Here is a 24,683-nt window from a genome sequence, read left to right as displayed (position 1 = left end):
CGGTACCTTTTCAAAAGGTACACTTTTGTACCTAAAGAGTACATATTAGTCCCTCAAAGGTACATATTACTAATATTACTAATCTGTGTATATTAAATATGGAGTAATTTCAGCCACAATCTTAGATGAAATCAAATGAAGACAAGAGACATTAAATCTGTGAAGATCTCAGCAGAGGAGGATTAAACAACTCCACAAACAGCATTACCAGCTTCACTTATTACTAACCAGACTGACCTTATTTCTGTCAGACGTCTACATAAGTTTTATTGAGATTTAACAGAGGTTTAACTCTGTTTCATTTGCAGTCACCATAACAGTGATTAGTGTTTCCATTAGTTGGGCTCTTAAAGGGACACTAGGTAACTTTTTAACCTTAACTGAACAGCTTCGGAGTCAGTGGAATGGTTATATTACTTATTTCGGGTTGAATGGTGGTGGTTTCGCACCCCCCTGGTGCCCGAGAGCGGAAAAAACTCACTTGCAACTTTGGGCCGGCGGGTCGGCGGGTCGGCGGCCTCGCCGTCAGGAAGTATCGCGTGATATCAGGTCTCGCGATGTAACGAATTGCTTGACGGCACTGCACACGTACACGCCCCCATTCAAGCACCGGCTAGCTATACGCAAAGGGCAACGATAGATTGAGTTATGGCTGAGCCTGTAAAAAAAGAAGCAGAAAGCTAGGAAATCTTTGTCGGAGGACCAACGAAAGAGGAAACGGGAGACTGACCGAGCAAGAAGTCAGACTCGAGTAAATATATCGGACCGGCTTTTTCAGAATGGCGAGAACTGAGAGAAACAGAAGCCTGCAAAACGGATGCTGACCTGGCCTTCTTGCTGTTGCACTTGTAAGTATCTTTGGAATAAACTGTGTTTAATATTTAAATTTCAAGTAATTGCGACCTCAGGATGTTTGCTATTGTCTGTAAAGGTTTTTATTATGATCGCTGTCTGTTACGGGCTTACTAGTACGCTAGATACTAGGCTATAACTTTGATGTTAGCATTGTCATTAGCAAACACGTTTGATTTCTGTAGTTGTTTGGCCGTTCCTCTGTCGGTTTTATTTGTGTAACTTACACTTTTATTTTATGTCACTAAGTCAACACGTCTGATAATAGACAATATCAGACGCGCAAAATGTTGCACATATCATGATCGAGCTAGAAAAAACGTTCTGATGTTTTCTTAGACAAGCAAAGGTAAACCATCATTCTACCAGATGAAGTTATAGACCTTGCTAATATAACTTTAGACAAATATTAGCCTCCGATATATATATATATATTTTTTTATGCTCATGCCCATTCTTCCAAAAACAAACAAACACGAAAGCAGCAGTTCGCCTCGTTCATATCGTTCGTTCCCGGTAAAAATACTAGTATGCATGACAATAAAAAAAAAAAAATCGCCATCAGTCGGAAAGAAAGTATTGCTTTACTTGCCTCGGTAGACATAACTGGTTTTGAAATAGCCAGTTCCTCTGCTCAGCTGGGTTGACAGCTGATCAGCTGGGTTGCTCGTGGCAAGGGGGGGAGGGATAACAGTTCGTTTTTACAACAGAGTGTTTGAAAGCATTTACTACCAGACACTAGGGGGAGCTTCGTAGAGAAAAAACACTCAGACTTGCCTAGTGTCCCTTTAAAGCGCAAGCAAACCATCTACGGTACAAGCCGGATTCCACCATATCTTTATGTACACAATATTAATCTTTTACATTGTAATCCTTTTATTTGTAATATTTGGCATGTTTGTGTGCCGCTGTGGGTCCCTGTGTGTTTAATAAGCAGAGTGTGTGTGTAATAAGTGGAGTGTGTGTGTAATAAGCAGAGTGTACGCGCGTTGTGGACCCGCCTGTAGGCGCACATTACTAACACGCTCATTAAAGAACAAAAAAATATTGTGCCATCGACTTTAGACCAGGTTTCAGTCGGTCAGCGGCTCAGTCTATTTCTGTTCCTCAAAATAGCAACGCGCCAACAATGTGCGCGCCAACACACCTCGTTCTCAGACCAGCAGCCCATGGGCGCATAAATGGGTGCAAATGCATTTGCTATTTAGACAACGTGGCGCAGGACGTGAAAATGATAATTGCGTCAGGCTGAAACTAGCAAAACACACTTGTGTCGCGCCTGGCGCCTCGCTAAGACACAGAGTATGGTGATTAAATGATGCACAGTAAATTGAGATGGTTGTCCCGTGGGAAAGTGCTTGAACGATTTCTGAGCCTCCTCCCTGGGATTTGCACTTTCCTGGACAGCAAAGTAAAACGGGAACCGGTGCTGGATCACACAGCTGGCCTTTCTGACTGAAAACCTGAAAACACTCTCAACTTGCAGCTTCAAGGAAGAGATGAGCCTCCAAGCAACATGCTGAATGCAATCAGAGCATTTCAGAACAAAATAACTGCCCTCTGAAAAATGCTGGGTAGTTTTAACCCAATTTTGGGTCAAATATGGACAAACCCAGCCATTGGGTTGAATTTTTAAATTGCATTTTTAATCCAACGTTTGAGTTTGTCCATATTTGACCCAAAAATTGGGTTAAAACAACGACAGAATTCATTCACTTCCCACAAATGCCCCATCTCTGCAGAAGCTCTTCAGCCACACAGGATTGTGAATGTTTTGGAAGAGCTGAGGGGGGGATTTGAGTCCATATTCAAGGATGTGAATGAGCACAAGGAAATGTTCAACTTTAATGAAAACCCCTTCCACGTGGATGATCATCTCACTCTCCAACTATCAGTTGGCAGAAATGGTAGAACTGCAGACAAAAGACATTCTCGAAGCTGAACTCGGAGCACGTTCTGGTCACTTCTGGAGTTTGGTGTCTGAAGAAGATTTTCCCACTTTGAAGCCACTTGTGCAAAAAGTGATGTCCTTCTTTGTGAGCACATAAACTTGTGAGTCAGCATTCTCAACCATGAACTTATAAAGAGGAAACAGAGAAACCGCCTGACCAATGACCATCGTGCATGCCTCACAAGAATTGCAACAACAAGCTAGAAATACAACATGAAGAAAGCCAAGGAAATGCATGCATGCTTCCACTCATCCCAGCATTAAGGTAATCCTGCTTTTTTGTCATTAAGGGAAATCATCTTGTCTCAGTTACAAATTTGACTGATAAATGATACATTTGTCCTATCAGTGTGGCACTCATGAAAAAAGTAGTGAAGACCACATGTCTAACCCTTCAGTCGAGCAGAAGCAACTCTACAGTAACCTCCAGCTCAGGATGTGACCGCTTCAGTGTGAACTTTGCACTCATCTGAGCCCTGTACACTGAAACACGAAGGAGAAGAAGTGACTAACCCTTCATATATCACAAACCAAAGCAGAAACAGACAGGAATCGCAGTGTCTCCTAACATGGATCTGAAGTGCACACTTATTGTTTTTGGTGAGTTGATGCTTCACTGTTTTAATGCGTGTGATAAATATCTTTACGTTAAAGACAGTACTTGAAGTTACATGCATCAGGGCCGCACTGGTTGGCTGTAGTTAATAATATACTATATGGAATCATTGAAAACAGTCCAATGAATTAGAAAATAATGCACACCCGAGGTGGTAACGAAGCGTATATTTATCTGCATCAAGAACAGAGCCATTACGTTGATAAAGAGAAATGTCAGCTATTAAGTTGTTAACTATTTCACTGATAAAACCGTCAGATCAGAGTGTGTGTCTGTACTGTATGTGTGTGTGTGTGTGTGTGTTTGAGCGGGAAAGAGATAGTATGTGACCGAAATTTGTGGCAAAAACTTGTTGTTTTTATCCTGTTGTTTACTATATTTATTTGCTTGGTCAGAGTTGTTGTGGGTTTTGGTTCTTGTTGTCGGCTGTAAAGACGGTAACGCTTTAGATTACAGCCCGTAAAGTACTGCGTAATTAAATCGATTTTACAGTGTAACTTTCGGTAATTATAGTGTACCTATAAAGTACTTACATGTAAGTATAAGGGAACAATATGTTAAATTTGGGGAATAAAGGGGTAACAACCAAGAGAATTAAAAAAAGTATTTACACTGTAAGTATTATAGAACTAAGAGGTACTTATTCTACTATTATGATACAACAATCTTACATTTGGGAGCAATTTAGCAAGAACATACACTGCGTACCTTTTTGTAATAATGGTGTACCAATACATAGCCTACTCTGTATACCCTTTTTCAAAATTACAGGGTACATATCTATGCATTTATACAGTAATCTTTTTAAGAAAAGTGCACTGAAAACTAAAACAATTGCAACTTTTGCTTAAATATTGGGGAAAGATACTCTTTTTTCATGTGGTGCTTGTTACCCTTTTGCTCCATTTAACTATATAGGGTAAGTGTGACACTGCCGTAAATTAAAGTGGTCCTTGTTACCCTCTTGTTCCATGTAGTTACAGAAAAATACATACACAATCTTATATCACTGACTCGGGAACCTTTATTTGAAAAACAACTTAATTCAAAACAGATTTACAATACTTATTTTTCGTTTAAAACTGCTTTTTTAAATCAACAATTTATTTAAAATGCTTAAGTCTTGACAGACAGTAGCATGTTTTGTCCCCCCTTTTTTCTCTTGCTTGGCTTCTTCCTTGTGTTCCTCTTTTCTTTTTTTTTCACTGATGAATGTGAAGAAGAAATCATGTATCTTGCTATTCTGTATTATGTATTAAAAGAAAATGTAGTACAAACAGAAATACATCCTTCCTCACCATTTACTCATCTTTTACCCTCATGCCATCCAAGATGTATAATTTCCTTCTTCAGATTAACACAAATGAAGGTTTTTAGAAAAATAAAAAATACATATCTGGGAATACATAATGCAAGCTCATGTGTTCCTAAAAGTTGGAGCATCAATCAGCACATTCTGCAATAACTAGTAATCGATACAACCCCAATGGATGGATCAATGTCTTCTGAAGTGAAACGATAAGTGTTTGTAAGAAAAATTACAATATATTAAACTTTTTAAACTGTAGACTATCGCTTCAGACCAACTGTAATAAGTTGTTTTTTTCAAATACAGGTTTCCGAGTCAGTGATATTAGATTGTGTGTTTGTATTTTTATTGTAGTTACCCTGTAACTACATGGAACAAGATGGTAAAAAGCACCACTTTAATTTACGGCCCGCAATGTCACACTTACACTGTAACTACATGGAACAAGAATATATTTCCCAGTATTAAAAAAAAATGCAATAGTTTTAGATTGACTTGCTTTGAAACATGTAAGCCCAAACTTAAACATCTGCACTTTTGCTATAAATAAAAAATAAAAATAAAAAAACTGTATAAATGCATAGATATGTACCCTGTCATTTTGAAAAAGGGTATACAGTATGTATTGGTACACAATTATTACAAAAAGGTGCACAGTGTATGTTCTTGCTAAATTGCTCCCAAATGTAAGATTGTTGTATGAGAATAAGTACCACTTAGTTCTATAATACTTACAGTGTAAATATTTTTTTAATTCTCCTTGTTACCCCTTTATTCCCCAAACTTTACATATTGTTCCCTTATACTTACATGCAAGTACTTTATAGGTACACTATAATTACCAAAAGTTACGCTGTAAATTCATCTTAATTATGCAGTACTTTCTGGGCTGTAATCTAAAGCGTTACCGTAAAGACCTTTGAAATAACTTTCATTTGGCGTAGTGATATAGAGCTGTAATGCGGTCAAGACCTGCTGGAACTACTTTAGCTGTGTTTCACTGGAAATACCTGCACACCTTAGAACGTTCCTCAACCAATCAGATTCAAGCATTCAACAGCCCCGTAGTATAATGTACTATAATGCTGTAGCAAACCAGAAGAGTTGTGCTGTCACAGCACTTCTGAAGTTTGCATCTGCCCTGTTCATGTTTGTTTCTTGTGTTTTGGATTGCCTTACTGGATATTTGACCCTTGCCTGGACTAGTTGTGAGTACGGATTACCCAATAAATACTGCTCTTGGAACTTGCCTCTTTCCCTGTGTGTGTGTCTCGTGACATGTGCGTGTTTAATGTGTTTCTTGAGTCCTCTTTGTGGGCAGGCGTTCTGCGCATGCATTGTTGTTCAGTTACAACAAATTCTCACATAGTACATCAAGTGTAGCTACCTTCAGAAATCACTCTAATATGTCGATTTTGACAAAATTCTGCAAGAGACAGGAGGACCCAGATGCAAATGAGTAGATAACCAATAAAGGCCTTTATTAAAGGATTAGTTCACTTTCAAAAAACAATTTTGCTGATAAATTTACTCACCCCGATGTCATCCAAGATATCCATGTGTTTCTTTCTTCAGTCGAAAAGAAATTAAGGTTTTTGAGGAAAACATTTCAGGATTTTTCTACACAGAATGGACTTCAATGGCAACCAAGTATACCAATGTTCAAAGAAGGTTCAAATGTCCGTCTCAATGCAGCTTCAAAGTCTCGACACGATCCCAGTCGAGAAATAAGGGTCTTATCTCGCGAAAGAATTGGTCATTTTCTATAAATACAATATATACATATATATATATATATATGTTTCCCTTGTCTGGTGTGCACTTTTGTTATTTCCTGTTCTGTGCCATGTTTTGTAGTCCTTTGTAGTCTTTCTTGTTTATTAGTCTCCCCAGGTGTTTCTTATTAACCACGCCCCCTTGTTACTTAGTTAAGCTTGTTTGTCTCTGTGTATTTATAGCCCTTGTGTTTCACTGGTTACCTTGTCAGTTGTTGTACATGTATGGGTGCTTCTAGTTCAGTCCTTCTCGTGGTTTTGTTTCTTTGTCCTTCGTGTTCTTTATTATTTGTACTACGTGTTTCTTCATTAAAACCCTGCTAATAGATCCTCGCTTCCGCATGCTTTCTCCGGCACACAACAATATATATATTTATACTACAGGGCCGTTGAATGCTTGAATCTGATTGGTTGACGAACGTTCTAAGGTGTGCATTATTTTCAGGGAAACGCACGGCTAAAGTAGTTCCAGGCAGGTCTTGACCGCATTACAGTTCCAAATCACTTCGCGTAGTTAACGGTAATAACGGAAAATAGGATACAATTCATAACAAGAAAAAGCATTTAGCCCTATGCGCTTGATCTGCAATTTTCAATGTCTAGCTTCACAATCAATGGAAACATGCAGTTTAATTTTAATAAATAAAGTATATAGTCCTATATAATCAATAGAAAATTAAACTGAATATAGGCTAAATAAATGGATAGTCCTGCAGTACGGATTTTTATTGCAGATAATAATAAATAAATAATTATTTATAGGCCCACTTGTTAAAAGGGCTTTGTGTTTCATTTATTTGGCTATAGTCTACTGTCATCTATCAATGAAAAAAAAAAAAAAAAAAAAAAGAATGAACGAATTAATTAAACCGAATTAAATTAATAAATAAATAGGCTAATAATACTGACGCACATGCTTTTCTGTCTCATTATTGCAACATCTCTCTCTAATAACTGCATTAATAACTGCATAAAGCCGGGGACACACTTTAAGGCCGGTTATGAATGCAATTTGATACTTATGACTGATAATGCCCAAACGCGCGTTCAGCGCGTTCAGTCTGTGTTCAAAGTCGGTGTTTAAAATCTGCTGCAGTCGATGAAAACAGTCAGAGAATGTGTCAGCTAGTCGTGTGTCCCAGCATTAGTCTGCTATCAGTGGCTCAAACCTCCGTTACTAACTCTAAAATGACGTTTTGGAATTAGCAACGGAGGCATTGGACTAGATGCGTAAGAAATTAGTCCTACATACAAGAACGTTTTAATGACAAAAACTTTACAAACGTCTTGAAATACATAATCTGAACAATGTTTCGAGGTGTGGTAACTGTAGTATAAGCGGAATAATTGACTTCAGGCCGTTGAATTATTAGAAAAATAATGCACACCCGAGGTGAACGGCCACTCCGCTTCGCGTCGTGACCGCATTACCACCTCGGGTGTGCATTATTTTTCTAATAATTCAACGGCCTGTCGTCAATTATTCCTTACATATACACACATATATAATATATTTATATATTTACTTATTTGTTTATTATTATATTATATACACACACTTTTTAACCACAAATGCTCGTCGTGTACCATCTCTGAGATGTGCCACGCATTGTGTCATCACGTTGGAAAGGTCGCGCATCACGTCATCTAAGGCCTCGTTTACACTGCAGGTCTTGATGTCCAATTCTGATTTGTTGCCTATATCTGATTTTTTTACACGTTCTTTCAACTGTGACCCATATCCGATTCATGCGTTTACACTTGCCATACTATCTGAAACATTGCGCATGCTTAAAGGTGTCCTAGAATGTGTCTCTGATATCTACATAGAGGGTATGGCTTATTTAAGGGCATTTAAAATGTCCAGATATGGATTTACAGGTCCATTTTCAACCCTAGAAATTGGCCCTAGAATGAAATGGTCTGTTTTTACCTTATTTGGAAGGGTCATGAATAGTAATGAGGAGTTCTGCTCTGATTGGCTGTTTCACTGCGGGCTCATTACAGTAGCTCAGAGTGACAGCAAACAGGTCCCTGATGTCCAGCGTGACAATGGAGAGATTAGGCGTTCAACCGTACATCAGAGTCCTGCACGGGTCCGATTTTGTAAATCCGCACCCGCCCGTACCCGCAGTGCTTCAAACCGCATCCGACCCGTTTTCCCACAGCAGCACTAATTAAAATCCGCACCCGACCCACTTAAAATAGAACCGACACCCGACCCGCACCCGAAATAAAGTTTAGCCAATCACTTTATAGACACAATTACAAAAATGTTTATTGCCAGGTCATACAGAAGTTATTACACGACAATTACCACAAGGACAACTTCAGCCGAAGCTGTAAAAAGGCCGGTACATGAAGAACATGGCTAACGTTACCACAAAACTGAGTAGCCTTAACATTTTACCAGTCGAACAGACGCGGCTACAACACTATATCTGCCACGCAATTTCGTCTAGCCTACATCTGACAATTTTGGGTTCAAACACACCCTGCACAACACACACACTTAACAGTGTTACATTTGAAAAATACTGTTCGATAGAACTGCTTTGTTACCACAGTTATCTGCGTGCTTCCTCGGCGATGAAGTTCCACATTTGCGGCTATCCAACACGGAAATGCATGCAGCAAATAAGCCTTTCACAATATTTTCTTCAGATAACTCCAAATTTCTCCCACACACATGCATCCATCTCGACGACTGCAAGCAGATTATGATGAATTTTTAAAAGTGAAAGTAGCCTAGGTAACGTTAGATCCTGGGAGGGCGCAGTTCCGCCTGGCATTGAACATGGGCTGGCATGTGCACATTTTTGGAGGGGTACATATTAATGATCCCGACTGTTGCGTCACAGTCGGTGTTATGTGGAGATTCGCCTATTTTTCAGGGGTGTTTTTCAAAAACAAGATTTAAATAAGAAGGAGAAAACAATGGTGTTTGAGACTCACTGTATGTCATGTCCATGTACTGAACTCTTGTTATTTAACTATGCCAAGATAAATTCAATTTCAAATTCTAGGGCACCTTTAAAGGGTTAAATTATCTTGCACAGATGGACGAACACAAAATATGATTGATGCTAGCTCTGCGATATATGCGAAGTTCGCCAAACATCACCATGATTATGAGGTAGAGGAGGACGAAAAGTGCCACCATTGCAGCCTGTGCTCATGCTTCAGTAATTGTGTGTGAGAGAGATCTCAGGACTGGTGGATATTGTGTTTAAATGTTGGCTTTAACAAGGAGCAGTGGGTCAGAAATTTTAGGATGAGCAAACCAACCTTTGATATGTTGTGTCAACGTTTGTCCACATTCCTCTCCTACGACGACACAACGTTTCGTCGGGCCATCCGTCCCGTTGCAGAAGCACGTCGGGGTTTCTCTCATCATTAAACCGCAGAGACGTCGCCTAATGCCTCAGAAAATCCGATCTGCCTGTTTATATGAGTCGCATTGGCACATATCCGATTTATTTCCACATATGAATGAGGCCTGAAACCGATCTCGAAATGCATGCATTTTTTTCCCTGTTTACACTGTCAGAGAACACATCTGATCTGTCACATTTGAGCAAAAAAAAATCGGAATTGGGTCAAATTTCACTGACAGTGTAAACGAGGCCTAAGTTATTTGTCTGTGTACTCCGGTTCAAAAAGGTAGGGAAGGGCGAAAAACTCCATCTCATTTTCTCCTCCAACTTCAAAATCGTCCGACACTTTTGTTTTAATTTATTATTATTATTATTATTATTATTATATTATTATTTTTATTTATTTTTTTGTGACCTTTCCAATTTGATGACGGGTCTCAGAGATGGTACATGATGAGCATTTGTGGTTAAAAAGTGTCATCTATATATATATAAATGTTTTTTTTGTTTTTTTTGTTTAAATGACTGATCGTTTCGCGAAATAAGACCCTTATACACAGGTTTCTTGTATACAAACAATACCGGATGCGCGCGCATCCAGGAGGCAAAAAAACGCTATCTGTTATGCCGAGTTCTGTAAAAGAACATTGTAATTAACAGATTTCGCATTGTTTGTAATTTCTTGTTGACTCAACAATAAACTTCAATTTCAGAGTTGGATCTGCTTGTTTGTGTTTCATATTAATATAACATTATGTAGAACGTCCAACTGTTTACGAATCAAAATCCGGACATGCTATGTGGTCATGTGCAGCTCGTCAAATACTTTGATGCTGCACCAGATTTTTGCGTGTTGAGGTCAGATGTGCTCCCTAGTCAAAGGCAAGGCATTAAAGCCAAGCCTTATGATGCCTGGGTGTATGTCCATAAGGGCCTTGGTTACATCCTTACGGCTAACTGCAAATGCATGGCATTTTGACTTAGCGACAACACCACCATATGCTACTAGCCTAAACCCTTTACTCCGGTACGAAGACCACGGGTCTTTTGCCTCCTGGTTGCGTGCGCAAGCAGTGATGACGTCGCCAAGAAATCCATGTATTTCTCGACTGGGATCGTGTCCAGACTTTGAAGCTGCATTGAGACGGACATTTGAGCACAATTAGTGAAACGAGGACAAGACGTGGACTAATCAAGGGGGCGTGGTCACGGGAAACAAGGAGGCGGGACAAGAGGAGCACACACAAACACAGACCAGGACAGAGCCGTGTGCGCAGACACAAGACAAACACAGAAACATGAATCCGACAACACAGACGAGCCACGGCAGAACCCGGACAGATTTGCTGATCAAGAAACACTTCTGATTATTATCAGTGATTATCATCCGTTGTGCTGCTTCATATTTTTCTGGGAACAATGATGTACATTTTATTTTTCAGGATTCTTTGATGAACAAAAAAAGTTCACAAGGACAGTTTATTTGAAATAGAAATTTTTTGTAACATTATAAATGTCTACATTTTAAAATATATTGTATATTTTTCTAAATGTATGAATGCAAAAACAGATAATTCTACAGATCTTCTTTTTCTTCATCAGGTTTTTTCCTGCTGTCCAGTGAGTCTCATGGATGTGCCGTTGGATTCAAAAGAGAAAAAGGGAACTGTGTCGGTAATGAGAACCTTGTGTGTTTTAATACAATATGGTTTTGTCATAATGTGCATAATACACAGTTAATGCTCTGTATGTCATTCAAAAGAGGGACTTTGTGTAACCGTAGTTTTTAAACTTTGTAATATTTCTTTCTTGATTCCTGCCTCTCTTACAGATGAAGATGAGTGTGAGACGCTGAATCCGTGTGGCAAAAACGCTCAGTGTTTCAATACACATGGAAGTTACTACTGCACCTGTGATAAAGGATTTCAATCAAATCCACCCAATTTCACAGCATCAACCGGACAGTGTGAGGGTACGAGAGGGGTTTATCTGATAAACTATGATTACTATGACTACTATGATTAAAACACTATGATTAATACCAACTGTTTCCCCAACAGATATCAATGAGTGTCTTGAGAAGACCTCTGAATGCACAGATGATCTGGTGTGTAAGAACACCGATGGCTCTTATAACTGCACGTGTCCTGAAGGATTTGATCGTGACACAAGACTAGACTCACCATGTGAAGGTGAGCGGCCTCACTCGTATTGCTTTCCATTTACTGTTAATCAAACCAAAGAACTTCAGTTTCAGAAATGATACCTTTTTATTAATGGTCAATATGTGCCTTCCAGAACAAATGTTTGGCTTTCATTATTGCTACATTTACAGTGGCAGTTCTGACTTTGGCATTATTTTCATTAAAGAGTTAAAAAGAATAGTCAAACATTCGCTCACATTTAATGATCTACAGATATCATTAAAACCTTTTCATTTATGGAGTCAGATGAAATAATGCGAGGATACATTTCCAAATGTATTTCATTTAATCAAAAATACTTTGCCACGAGAAAAGACAGTAACACGTAGAGACCTTCCGCGCTGGTCGGATGCCGGACTTTGGGCCGATCGAGTGCGAGCTTACAATCACATTAAACATCATAACATTCTGTGTGTGTCTGCTGTCTTAACATCAAAACGATTGCAATATTATTAAATAAAAAGATGTTATCAAAGGAATCTGCATTCATGTGACTGACAGTCTTCTCTCTCTCTCTCTCTCTCTCTCTCTCTCTCTCTCAGACATCGATGAGTGTAAAAAAGATCCAGATGTTTGCGGCACAAACGCAGTGTGCAGTAATAAGATTGGCAGCTTCATCTGCAAATGTAACCCGGGGTACAGTAATTACGGCAACAACCAGTCAAAATGCACCGGTGAGCGATCAAGTAACCCAGCTAGAAATTTTTTGTTCTAAAAATGTTCTAAGAACATTAGCATGTATTGTTCTATAAATGTTTTCAGCGGCTAGTTTTATTTTTGTTCCCAGAATGTTCTTTTAAAAGTTTGGAGAACATTCTTTAAAAACATTAAAATGTTTAGTAGTAACATTCTTTTAACATTATTCTCTAACGTTATTAGAAAGTTTTCAGCGGCTAGTTTTATTTTTGTTCTTAGAATGTTCTTTTAAAAGTTTGGAGAACATTCTTTAAAAACATTATTAAAATGTTTAGTAGTAACATTCTTTTAACATTATTCTCTAACGTTCTTAGAAAGTTTTCAGCGGCTAGTTTTATTTTTGTTCTTAGAATGTTCTTTTAAAAGTTTGGAGAACATTCTTTAAAAACATTTTTAAAATGTTTAGCGATAACATTCTTATAACATTATTCTCTAACGTTCTTAGAAAGTTTTCAGCGGGTAGTTTTATTTTTGTTCCCAGAATGTTCTTTTAAAAGTTTGGAGAACATTCTTTAAAAACATTATTAAAATGTTTAGTAGTAACATTCTTTTAACATTATTCTCTAACGTTCTTAGAACGTTTTCAGCGGGTAGTTTTATTTTTGTTCCCAGAATTTTTTCTTTAAATGTTTGGAGAACATTTTCTAAAAACATTATTAAAATGTTTAGTAGTAACATTTTTATAACATTATTCTCTAACGTTCTTATAATGTTTTCAGCGGGTAGTTTTATTTTTGTTCCCAGAATGTTTTTTTAAATGTTTAGAGAACATTTTTTTAAAAACATTATTAAAATGTTTAGTAATAACATTCTTATAACATTATTCTCTAACGTTCTTATAATGTTGTAAGCGGATAGTTTTATTTTTGTTCCCAGAATGTTCTTTTAAATGTTCGGATAACATTATTTAAAAACATTATTCAAATGTTTAGGTGTAACATTCTTACAACATTATTCTCTAACGTTCTTAGAAAGTTTTCAGGGGGTGTTTTTATTTTTGTTCCCAAAATGTTCTCTTAAACATAAAAAATGCTTAACATTGTTAAAACATACAATTTTATTAATCTCTAAAATAAAACAAAAATCTAACAGGATTATGAATGGCATCCACATAAATTATTAGAAGTTCTGCGTACAGTAGATGCCCAACATTACATGAAGAACTCAGTAAAGTCCAATGTGCAATCACACGTCTTGACTGCTGTTTGCTCAGAGCGCTCATCATCAGTCTTTGGTTGTCTTGGTTCTTGCAGAAAAAGAATAAAGTCATCTGCATTAATAGGTGTTCTACTGTTCTTCTCTTCTTGTTTTTCAGCTGCTATCCCAGTTAGCAGAATTGAGCTCCATTCTCTGTGTGCATGGTAGAGTTTTTCCTCATAGCCTATAAAAGAAGATCATGCAACAGTGTAAACAAAAATAATACAAATACATATTACATATTAAGATCACAAGCAATATTGACTTTGAAAACTTTCAAAATTAGCCAGCCTAATTATTAATCAGAAATTAATTAGATTAGTTTATTTAAAAGTATAAATATGATACCTTATGAGTATCTATTTTGTTTCTGTAATTTAAAACATATACTTAATCCATTATATACATGTTAATAACACAACTAGAGGCTAAATTATTTTAACAAACTACTAACTTGGCTTGAGAAGTGTTAACCTTGAACTCAGGTCACCTTGAGCACAGCTGCAGCATGTCACAGCACTGCCCACGATGCTTTTGCACTGCTCTGCTCACGAACAGCTCATTTTCATCAGTTATATTGTCTATGGATTGTTACATTTCTTACAGATTTCTGCTTGTTTTAAATCAGATACAGATAAAGTAGAACTGCATTTGAATGCATTGGCGATGGAACAATTTCTAGTGTGATTTAATCATACCTGTGTATCGTCTCTTTGCTATTAGCTAAGCTGTAAGTTTTAGTTACTTAAAAAGCAGAAAGAAATATGCTATAACTTCTGTTTCTACGCAGTTTCTTATTGAGAAATCACAGGACAGTGTTGACACTAACTTTCTGTGCTCCAGTAGGTTTCTGTGTGCGCACAATCTGCATGTTAAATGTGAGCTACTGTCTGTGCATATGAAAGCTTGTTTCCGCCATGGAATACAATTTTTAAAAAAGGTAATTGCGACTCACAATTCAAACTTTTTTTTCTCAGAAGTGCGATATATAAACTCGCAATTGGCTGTTTGAAAGTCAGAATCACAGGATAAATTAGTAAAACCTGAGAAAAAAAAGCAATTCTGGCTTATTTTGTTTTTGCTGTCTTTTCTATATGAGGACATTAATGCACTTCATCAATACAGCCGCTCTTCAGCAGCATTTTAGCTTCATTTGAGAAAAACTATCATCATAAAACACAGAGAGACTCAAAGGTCTACACGGCAATCCGTCAAATAAAAGTTTGGTTTAACCTTTGAAGAAAGTTTTGCTTAAATCATTACATTTTAAATAATTGGTTATAGCAATTTAATTAAACCATTAAAATGGAATCAAGAAAACAAAACAAAAAAAAACTTTTGGGAGATGCGAGAGCGAAGTAGTCCAGTGATAATTAACAGGCAGCCATGGTTAATGCAATTTGCAAAGACCCGCCCCCTTTAGTTACTGTTGCTATGTCCAACAAGCCATGGCGCTCTCACGCCACACATCATGTTGTCACGCAATGAAAAATACATTGCGGATCAAAGAAAAAACGTTGAAACGTCTAAACGCCGAGACAAGACAGAGCAGGTTACTTTTGATATGAAACAAAGTCTCAACGTTTAATTTGTGTAATTTCTGTAGAAAAAAAATAATTTTTGTAAAATAGAAATGTAAAAAATAAATACCTGTCAATCAAACTCCCTCGAAGGGTGAATTCTGAGGGGAGTAAAAAAGACAGCTCACAATTCTGATATTTTCTTGCAATTGTGTGTTCCTGCCTCACAATTCTGAGAGAAAAAACAACAAAAAAAACGGTAATTTTACTGATGGAAACAGACAGTAAAAAAGTGGACTTCAAAGATTTCTTATTCTGTAGCTCCCTGTGGGATTTTTTTGACAAGTCCATAAAAATGCATCCATCCATGATAAAAGTACTCCACACGGCTCTGGCAGGTTAATAAAGGCGAAAGGTGAAGCGAAGTGATGCATTCGTGTAAGAAACATATCCATATTTTAGGGCTGGGAATCGATTAAAAAAAAGTAACTGATTATTTACACAATTTGCTGTAATTAAATGCAATTAATTGCATTTCCCCCAAGCTTGTAATCATCAATATTTAAACTTAGAATAACCTAATTAAACAACACAGGAAAAAAGGAACAGAAAATAGCCCTGTATTAAAATAATATTAAACATCAATATATCAATATATTATTATTTTTCAATAATCAATCAACATAATCAATTTAACAATTTATTATTATATATTTTTTTTTTTACTAATTATCAAAATAAAACATAGTCCTACAAAGCTATTATTACAAGAGCATGTGATCAGAGCAGGTAATTTTACCATTGTTGCCAGCATGACTATACCAGCTCAGTAGGGCTATTTCACAGAAGTCTACTACTGAGAAAATTCACGTTATTTGACTTTGCTTTCCAGTGCATGATCGGTACATGATTGGAGCGTTTGGGCCGTTAACGACAGAGCAGAACACGCAGCGCAAACACGGAGCAGAACATTGAGCAAAGAGCTCAATGTTTGCTCAATGTTGTGTGTGTGTGTCAGTGCGCCGACACACACACACGGAATGGAGAGCGCGGCGCGGAAAAGACCCGCTCATGAAAGCTGCGTGAGAATAAAACCTGATCGCCGAACACGGAGGGGCGGGACGGCATATTTTGCAGCCTTTTCCGCAACAGGAAGTCATTAAAACGAGGCAAAAAAAGTGCTGCGTTAATTGCGTTATTTTTTTTTAACTCGTTATGCATCTCAAATTAATCGCAAAGATTAACGTGTTAATTCCCCCAGCCCTACCATATTTATAACTTTATCGACTTAAATAACTAGCTTCCAGCAGACAGCCATATGCAAGTCAAATTACGCCCAAAGAGTTATAGAGTCAACGCATCGATACGCATACGCGCCTGCAAGGCTACGCATCGCTACACTTCGGCCGCCATTATGCATCTATGCGTAGCAAAATGTGTCGTCCCAGTTTTTGATACGCGACGCACCATTGTATGCAATACTATGCGTTGTTGGTGGGGGCAAAACTGCAAGTTGCTTGCGTCCGACGTGTAGACTATAAAAGCCTCTTGTCGATGTATGACGTAGGAGTAACATAAGCTTTGACGGCTCTCGCGGTTCAAACAAACAGGGCTAGGTAATAAATTCAAGCTCCTCCCACATTTCTCTTTATATGATTCTCTTTAATGATAATTTTTCTAAAAATCTCTGTGGAAAGAAAGTCAGATATAAATCTGGGACAGATATAAATCAGGCACGAGGGAGAAAAAAAGAGACCATTTTTATTTTGGAGTGCATTGTGCCTTTAAAATTGACTACGGTTTTATAAAATGCAGTGGATACTTACTAGTGATGGACTTGTTTCTCTGTTGGTGCCTGTTCTGCTCCGTGAACATTGTTCCAATGCTTGATCTTAAGAAAATTTTAAAAGTGTGTTAATGTGTGTTAACAGACTATTGATCTGGGTGACATAGGACCATTTTTTATGTTTTCCTTAAGTGTTAGGCTATATAAATCTGGAGAACCCTTACTAACATTAACCATGGTTTTGCTACACTAACTAAATGGTAATAAATTATTGTAATCAATCCACCATAAAAACATTGTTTCTACACTTTACTATAATAAAAACCATGGTTAATTTAGCAAAGGACCCTGGGAACATGTCCTAAAAAGTTCTCTCGTTATTTACCGGTACTCCATGTTGTTCCAAAACTGTATGAATTTATTTTGTATAACCTTAATTAAGATATCTTGAGAAATGACTTCACTGTTTTGTTTTTTTCCATAAAATGGGTTCCAATGTTGTTTTATTCCCAACATTCTTGTGTTTCACAGAAGTAAGTCATACAGGTTTGAAAATAATTTCATTTTGAAAGGACATTTATGTTATGTATAAAGACACAATGTTCTCAGTTCACTCATTGTAAAGCTCCTATGCTGAGGTTTATTTAATTTTTTTCAAAATGTTGCAAGTAAAATGTTCTAATTGTGTTAACTCGTCACATTAGAAAAACGTTTTATAAAGAACATTCAACATCTCATCTCTCAATGATATCCTCAAAACATTTTCCTAATGTGACAGAGAGAATGTTCTTCTTTTGTTTTTATGAAACATTGGGACAATGTTATATTGAGATCATTGTACAACTTTAACTTTAGCAACATTCCCAAAATATGCTCAAAATGTTGCAAGTAGAATGTTCTTCTTTTGTTATCATGAAACATTGGGACAATGTTAATGTGTGTTAACAGACTATTGATCTGGGTGACATAGGACCATTTTTTATGTTTTCCTTAAGTGTTAGGCTATATAAATCTGGAGAACCCTTACTAACATTAACCATGGTTTTGCTACACTAACTAAATGGTAATAAATTATTGTAATCAATCCACCATAAAAACATTGTTTCTACACTTTACTATAATAAAAACCATGGTTAATTTAGCAAAGGACCCTGGGAACATGTCCTAAAAAGAACAGCTCGTCCAAAAAATAGAGTTCTCTCGTTATTTACCGGTACTCCATGTTGTTCCAAAACTGTATGAATTTATTTTGTATAACCTTAATTAAGATATCTTGAGAAATGACTTCACTGTTTTGTTTTTTTCCATAAAATGGGTTCCAATGTTGTTTTATTCCCAACATTCTTGTGTTTCACAGAAGTAAGTCATACAGGTTTGAAAATAATTTCATTTTGAAAGGACATTTATGTTTGGGTCAGCTAGGCCCGTAAACTCATATCAAGAAGACAGGTAAAATATTGTCTGGAGGGTTTGGACCAGTGTGCCTTTGAGCAGAGTTTACATGTTCTGCCTCTATTTCACGTGTATTTTACTATGACAATACTCACCGCAAGATCGTGTGGCTGGATAATATTTATTCCCAAAATTCCTAGATAATGGGAAACACACACATACAGCAATATTATTAGCTATTTGTATTTACTTACTAAAAGAGACATTTGCAAAAGCTTGCAAAATTTTACTCACCAGCTCAAAAACATATTATGATGATGACTCATCATTTTGACAGTAGGCCGATATCCCGCGATCAACAATATTCAAAAGCCTAGTTTTCATAGTGTGGTTCGAGTTCCTCTCTGTATAAAGACACAATGTTCTCAGTTCACTCATTGTAAAGCTCCTTTTTTTATTATTTTTTTATCAAAAACTAAGTTAGCTGACAATATTTACACATGCTTAGCCTGAAACATTGACATAATGTCGATATTGCTCTAATCGCATTTAAAATTGGCTTCTCAATTTAACACACTATATTTTGATGTAGCAGAATGTATTTTTAGATAAAATAAAGTTATTTACCTTCCGCAGATTGCAATATGTCCGTTACACGTACGTTGTTAAAATTCGTTGTCCATTTACATCCCGCAACTCGCTCAAAATAAAAATGTAACAGTACGATGCAAAATAATCCATGTTTTAAACAATGTAAAAGCCACAGAACCGAAGGAGGCTAGTACTGAAGATCCCGAGCAGCAGCAGCGCGCGCGCGCACACACACACACACACACACACACACACACACTCTAACAGACGAATATTCAAACTTGACCAGTAAAAGGCGCGCATAGCTGCCATTGGCCAGATTCCTGGATGACAGTCTGAATAACCAATCATGCTCAAAACAACTCGAAGAGACAGCCAATAATGTGGTAACATTGCAATTACAGGAAAAGATGACATGTTTTAAAAGAAAGAATATGAAAAAAATGTGCACGTGCTATTTATTTAGTTGTATTTGTAAGCTGGCTGTTATATTTAATCAATTGGTTAAATGGTGTCTTCATTGCAGTGCATGATAAAAAATAAAAAAAACTTACAATAACATATAAATAATAATAATAAATAACATAAATAATATATACCATATATAACAAAATTATATTTACCACTGCTCTGCCAACAGCAGTTTAAAAGAGCAAACATATTATATATTAAACAGAGCAAACATTGCATATGTAGGCTATTCATATACAATTCTGTATACCTTACCTACATGAAAAAATAATGGATTGGTGTCATGGTGACATTAGAGTTACATTCATGTGACCCATAATGATCCTTTTGCACTTTAACAAAATATTGACCTTTCCTTTAGAAACACTCTTATGCCTAATAATGTCAACTTGCTTTTCACCCTGTGTGGCACTGTTACACAACCTGTTGGTTTAGGGTTAATCCTCTGTCCAACACAACACTTTGCTAACATTGGCATAATTCTATACAAGTTGCAACATATACCCCGGGTTTCACAGGCAAGGTTTAAGCCTGTAGTCCCAGACTAAAATGCACGTTTGAGCTGTTTTACCTGAAAGCAACTTGCACTGACAAATCTTAAAATATGTCAGTGCCATTGTTTTGTCTCAAGATGCACACCAGTAATGTTTCTTTTTTCTTTTTTCTAAGGCACATTTTTAAAAGCTAATTAAATGCACTAAGGCCTAATCCTGGCTTAATCTAAACTCTGTGAAACCGGGTCTGGGTTAGAAATTAAGGGTTAAGGTTAACCATAACTCTAACCCTAACCCTTGTCTACAGACTTTTATTTAACAGCATGGATAGACTCCAAGGTGTTGACTGCAGTGGTTAGGCCTTTAGCGTTGATACAGGATGAATAACTTCTCACTGTGACAGTCTGTAATGTATTTTAGCAAAGAGTGTTTGTATGGATTGTCCCTAATTAAGCTAGAGCTATTGGTGCATTCAAGTCATGTCATAAAGATCGTATTTACAAGTTGAACGCCAACACAATGATGAGAATATGAGTAGGAAGCTCAGGATTTTCTTTAACCCCGATCTTGAAGAGTTAGGGGCGTGTCAGTGGGAAACATTGTGGGATACCACTATACTTAGGTATTCAGCAGTGACAATGAAATAAGCTAATGCCTGCACAAAATATGATAGCATTAATATATAACAGTATAATATGTGATGATAAAGTTTACAGTGGCTTCATTAATTTAAAACATTAAAAAAATTGTAAAACCTCATGAATACAAACTTCCCAGGAGGACTTAAACGCACCATATGTTCCATCGTGAACCCTGTTGGCCTGCTGTCAGACCAGCAAGCTCAATTTAACAATAATTGTGTAGTTTGATTGCTAAATGTTACATTTAATGTTCTAATGTTCTAGTTTTGTTAACATGTCACATTACAAGAACGTTTTTTTAAAAACACTCATCATCTCAGGTCTCAGAGATATCCTCAAAACATTTTACGAACATTGTTTTGATAATGTTCCTCCTGTTATTATGGAACATTGTGCCAATGTTTTACTGAGAACATTATATAATCTGTTATCTCAACAACATCCTCAAAACATCCTCAAAATGTTGCAAGTAAAATGTTCTAATTGTGTTAACACATAACATTACAAGAACGTTTTATAAAGAACATTCAACATCTCATCTCTCAATGATATCCTCAAAACATTTTCCTAATGTGACAGAGAGAATGTTCTTCTTTTGTTATCATGAAACATTGGGACAATGTTATATTGAGATCATTGTCAGTGGCGGATTTAGCAAATTGGGGGCCCAAGGCGAAGGTATGTATGGGACCCCCATCCGATCTTTAAAGGTGCAATGTGTCATATTTCTGAGGATCTATTGACAGAAATGCAATATAAGATCCATAACTATGTTTTCAGTGGTGTATAAAGACCTTACTTAATGAACCGTTATTTTCTTATTACCTTAGAATTAGTCATTTATGTCTACATAACCGCGGGAACCCCCTTCTATGAAGATCGACATATTGTGACGTCTAAAAATCACACACTGCACCTTTAAAAGAGAGCGAAATCTTTTTTTTACAGACTGAATGGTGAATAGGCAGGTAAAGGTTGGAGAGGAGAAATAAAACTTCCCTATTAAACCTTGCATACACTTATTCACTCCTAAACAGAAACGTTACAATGTTTACATGGTACAATTTCTGGTAAGCTCTGTTTTTTTTTGTTTTTTTGGGGTTTTTTTTGCTTGACAAATTTCACCATTTCGATTCAATTCTTGTGATTTGATTCAATATTGACTCATTTGGATACATATTAGGTACACAAGATAGGCGTTAATTTTTCTCAAGAAAAAAAAACCCACATAATGCTGTGAACATACAGAGAGCCATATCAGCTGGTATTATTTAAGGTTAAAAATAACTAAAATTAAACAATGCGTTTTTATTATAATTAAATTATAAGTAAACAATAGCCTATATTAAATAAATAATATAGTACACATATTTAGCTAAATACTCTATATCTTATTTTTTTAGTCAACTAACATGCTATAGCCTATATTATGGTAATTAAATGTCTTTACTGAGGTAACGTTAGGCTAAATGTTATGTGACGATTGTTCTCCAGCTGTTTTACCTCTTTCCGCGGTTGAAAAACACTGATTGGTCGATATTATGAATAAGGAATAGGCCTATACATTTTGGTAAGTTATTACCGAAGATGATCAGTTCACATGCCTCTAGGGATCGGTCACGTCACATTACAAGCTCCAAACGGTAGCCTATTTATTGTTTGAATTCGTAATAGAATTGACAGAATCTGAGAGCTGAGATTTTTCATATCATAAGTAATTTAAACTGCTCTGTTTTGTCTGTCGGTCTCCATGTCCTCTTTGCTTCACGATTTTTCTGTGCGTTGGACGTTTGTTGTTCCTAGCCATAAAAAAGTTTGTCATCTATGGCAGCTTTCCCAAATACTTACAGTATCCGAGTCTTTTTTTTCTTTTGTTTGAGAAGCTTGGGTAACTTCGAAACTTTTCATTTTCACGTTTAGACTCATCTTGCGTCCTGTATCGTTAGCGTTGTTGTCATTGTCAGCGGGCATCACAAAAAAGTTTGTTACCTTATTCGGCAATTTTTCCTCCTTTTTTCAGCACCGCTTGGGTAGCTTCGCTTCATTTTTACTAACTTACTCTGTACACTCTGTCAATCACATCTTTTTCTCTGTCAGTTTTTTGTCGCAATACAGCCTTGTCACTTTCGCAGATGTGTGAGATAATGGAATAGTCCAATGTAGTGAGGTGGGGGGCCCCCTCCTTTCTGCGACTAATGATTTGATGCCATTTTTCGCAAATGGAGATTTAGAAATCTAATTTGCGAAAATTAATTAAAAAAACTAAAAAAAAAAAAAACCTTAAGCATAAGTTAATGGGGCATTTTGGGGGCCCCTAGGTAGCTTGGGGCCCAAGGCAATTGCCGACCTTTGCCTAATGGTAAAGTCCGCCCCTGATCATTGTACAACTTTAACTTTAGCAACATTCCCAAAATATGCTCAAAATGTTGCAAGTAGAATGTTCTTCTTTTGTTTTCACGAAACATTGGGACAATGTTATATTGAGATCATTGTACAAACTTTAACTTTAGCAACATTCCCAAAATATGCTCAAAATGTTGCAAGTAGAATGTTCTTCTTTTGTTTTTACGAAACATTGGGACAATGTTATATTGAGATCATTGTACAAACTTTAACTTTAGCAACATTCCCAAAATATGCTCAAAATGTTGCAAGAAGAATGTTCTTCTTTTGTTATCATGAAACATTGGGACAATGTTATATTGAGATCATTGTACATACTTTAACTTTAGCAACATTCCCAAAATATGCTCAAAATGTTGCAAGTAGAATGTTCTTCTTTTGTTTTCACGAAACATTGGGACAATGTTATTTTGAGATCATTGTACAAACTTTAACTTTAGCAACATTCCCAAAATATGCTCAAAATGTTGCAAGAAGAATGTTCTTCTTTTGTTTTTATGAAACATTGGGACAATGTTATATTGAGATCATTGTACAAACTTTAACTTTAGCAACATTCCCAAAATATGCTCAAAATGTTGCAAGTAGAATGTTCTTCTTTTGTTTTTATGAAACATTGGGACAATGTTATTTTGAGATCATTGTACAAACTCTAACTTTAGCAACATTCCCAAAATATGCTCAAAATGTTGCAAGTAGAATGTTCTTCTTTTGTTTTCACGAAACATTGGGACAATGTTATTTTGAGATCATTGTACAAACTTTAACTTTAGCAACATTCCCAAAATATGCTCAAAATGTTGCAAGTAGAATGTTCTTCTTTTGTTTTCACGAAACATTGGGACAATGTTATATTGAGATCATTGTACAAACTTTAACTTTAGCAACATTCCCAAAATATGCTCAAAATGTTGCAAGTAGAATGTTCTTCTTTTGTTTTCACGAAACATTGGGACAATGTTATTTTGAGATCATTGTACAAACTTTAACTTTAGCAACATTCCCAAAATATGCTCAAAATGTTGCAAGAAGAATGTTCTTCTTTTGTTTTTATGAAACATTGGGACAATGTTATATTGAGATCATTGTACAAACTTTAACTTTAGCAACATTCCCAAAATATGCTCAAAATGTTGCAAGAAGAATGTTCTTCTTTTGTTATCATGAGACATTGGGACAATGTTATATTGAGATCATTGTACAAACTTTAACTTTAGCAACATTCCCAAAATATGCTCAAAATGTTGCAAGTAGAATGTTCTTCTTTTGTTATCATGAAACATTGGGACAATGTTATATTGAGATCATTGTACAAACTTTAACTTTAGCAACATTCCCAAAATATGCTCAAAATGTTGCAAATAAAAAGTTATAATTTTGTTAACTCGTCACATTAAAAGAACGTTTT

General features: G+C 36.4%; 2 protein-coding genes and 1 long non-coding RNA gene across 4 annotated transcripts in view; 2 read left to right on the top strand and 1 right to left on the bottom strand.

Moving 5' to 3' along the window:
• Positions 1-24,683, top strand: part of LOC311077537 (adhesion G protein-coupled receptor E3-like) — a 94,334-nt gene that overhangs the window by 56,529 nt on the left and 13,122 nt on the right. Inside the window, exon 7 of the mRNA XM_084106068.1 lies at positions 12,627-12,758. Coding sequence (XP_083962194.1) covers positions 12,627-12,758 — 132 coding nt within the window. The remainder of the gene's footprint in view (positions 1-12,626; positions 12,759-24,683) is intronic.
• Positions 2,864-24,683, top strand: part of LOC311077535 (adhesion G protein-coupled receptor E3-like) — a 71,856-nt gene continuing 50,036 nt past the window's right edge. The window contains exons 1-4 of one of the 2 annotated variants that reach the window (XM_084106066.1): positions 2,864-3,068; positions 3,153-3,403; positions 11,483-11,554; positions 11,712-11,852. In XM_084106066.1, coding sequence (XP_083962192.1) covers positions 3,373-3,403; positions 11,483-11,554; positions 11,712-11,852 — 244 coding nt within the window. In that variant the 5' untranslated portion in view covers positions 2,864-3,068; positions 3,153-3,372. The remainder of the gene's footprint in view (positions 3,069-3,152; positions 3,404-11,482; positions 11,555-11,711; positions 11,853-24,683) is intronic. The other variant, XM_084106067.1, reaches the window with a different exon arrangement.
• LOC311077540 lies at positions 13,820-19,824 on the bottom strand. Its single transcript, XR_014604921.1, has 6 exons — positions 19,303-19,824; positions 18,970-19,079; positions 18,831-18,871; positions 17,324-17,388; positions 15,628-15,729; positions 13,820-14,161 (listed from the first exon to the last, which is right to left on the bottom strand). It is a non-coding gene; the product is annotated as an uncharacterized lncRNA (long non-coding RNA).

This window comes from Abramis brama (assembly GCF_963993115.1).
Source record: "Abramis brama genome assembly, chromosome: 2".
Classification (NCBI taxonomy): Eukaryota; Metazoa; Chordata; class Actinopteri; order Cypriniformes; family Leuciscidae; genus Abramis; species Abramis brama.
Note: the sequence above shows the minus strand (reverse complement) of the source record. Positions and strands in the feature narration are given on the sequence as shown.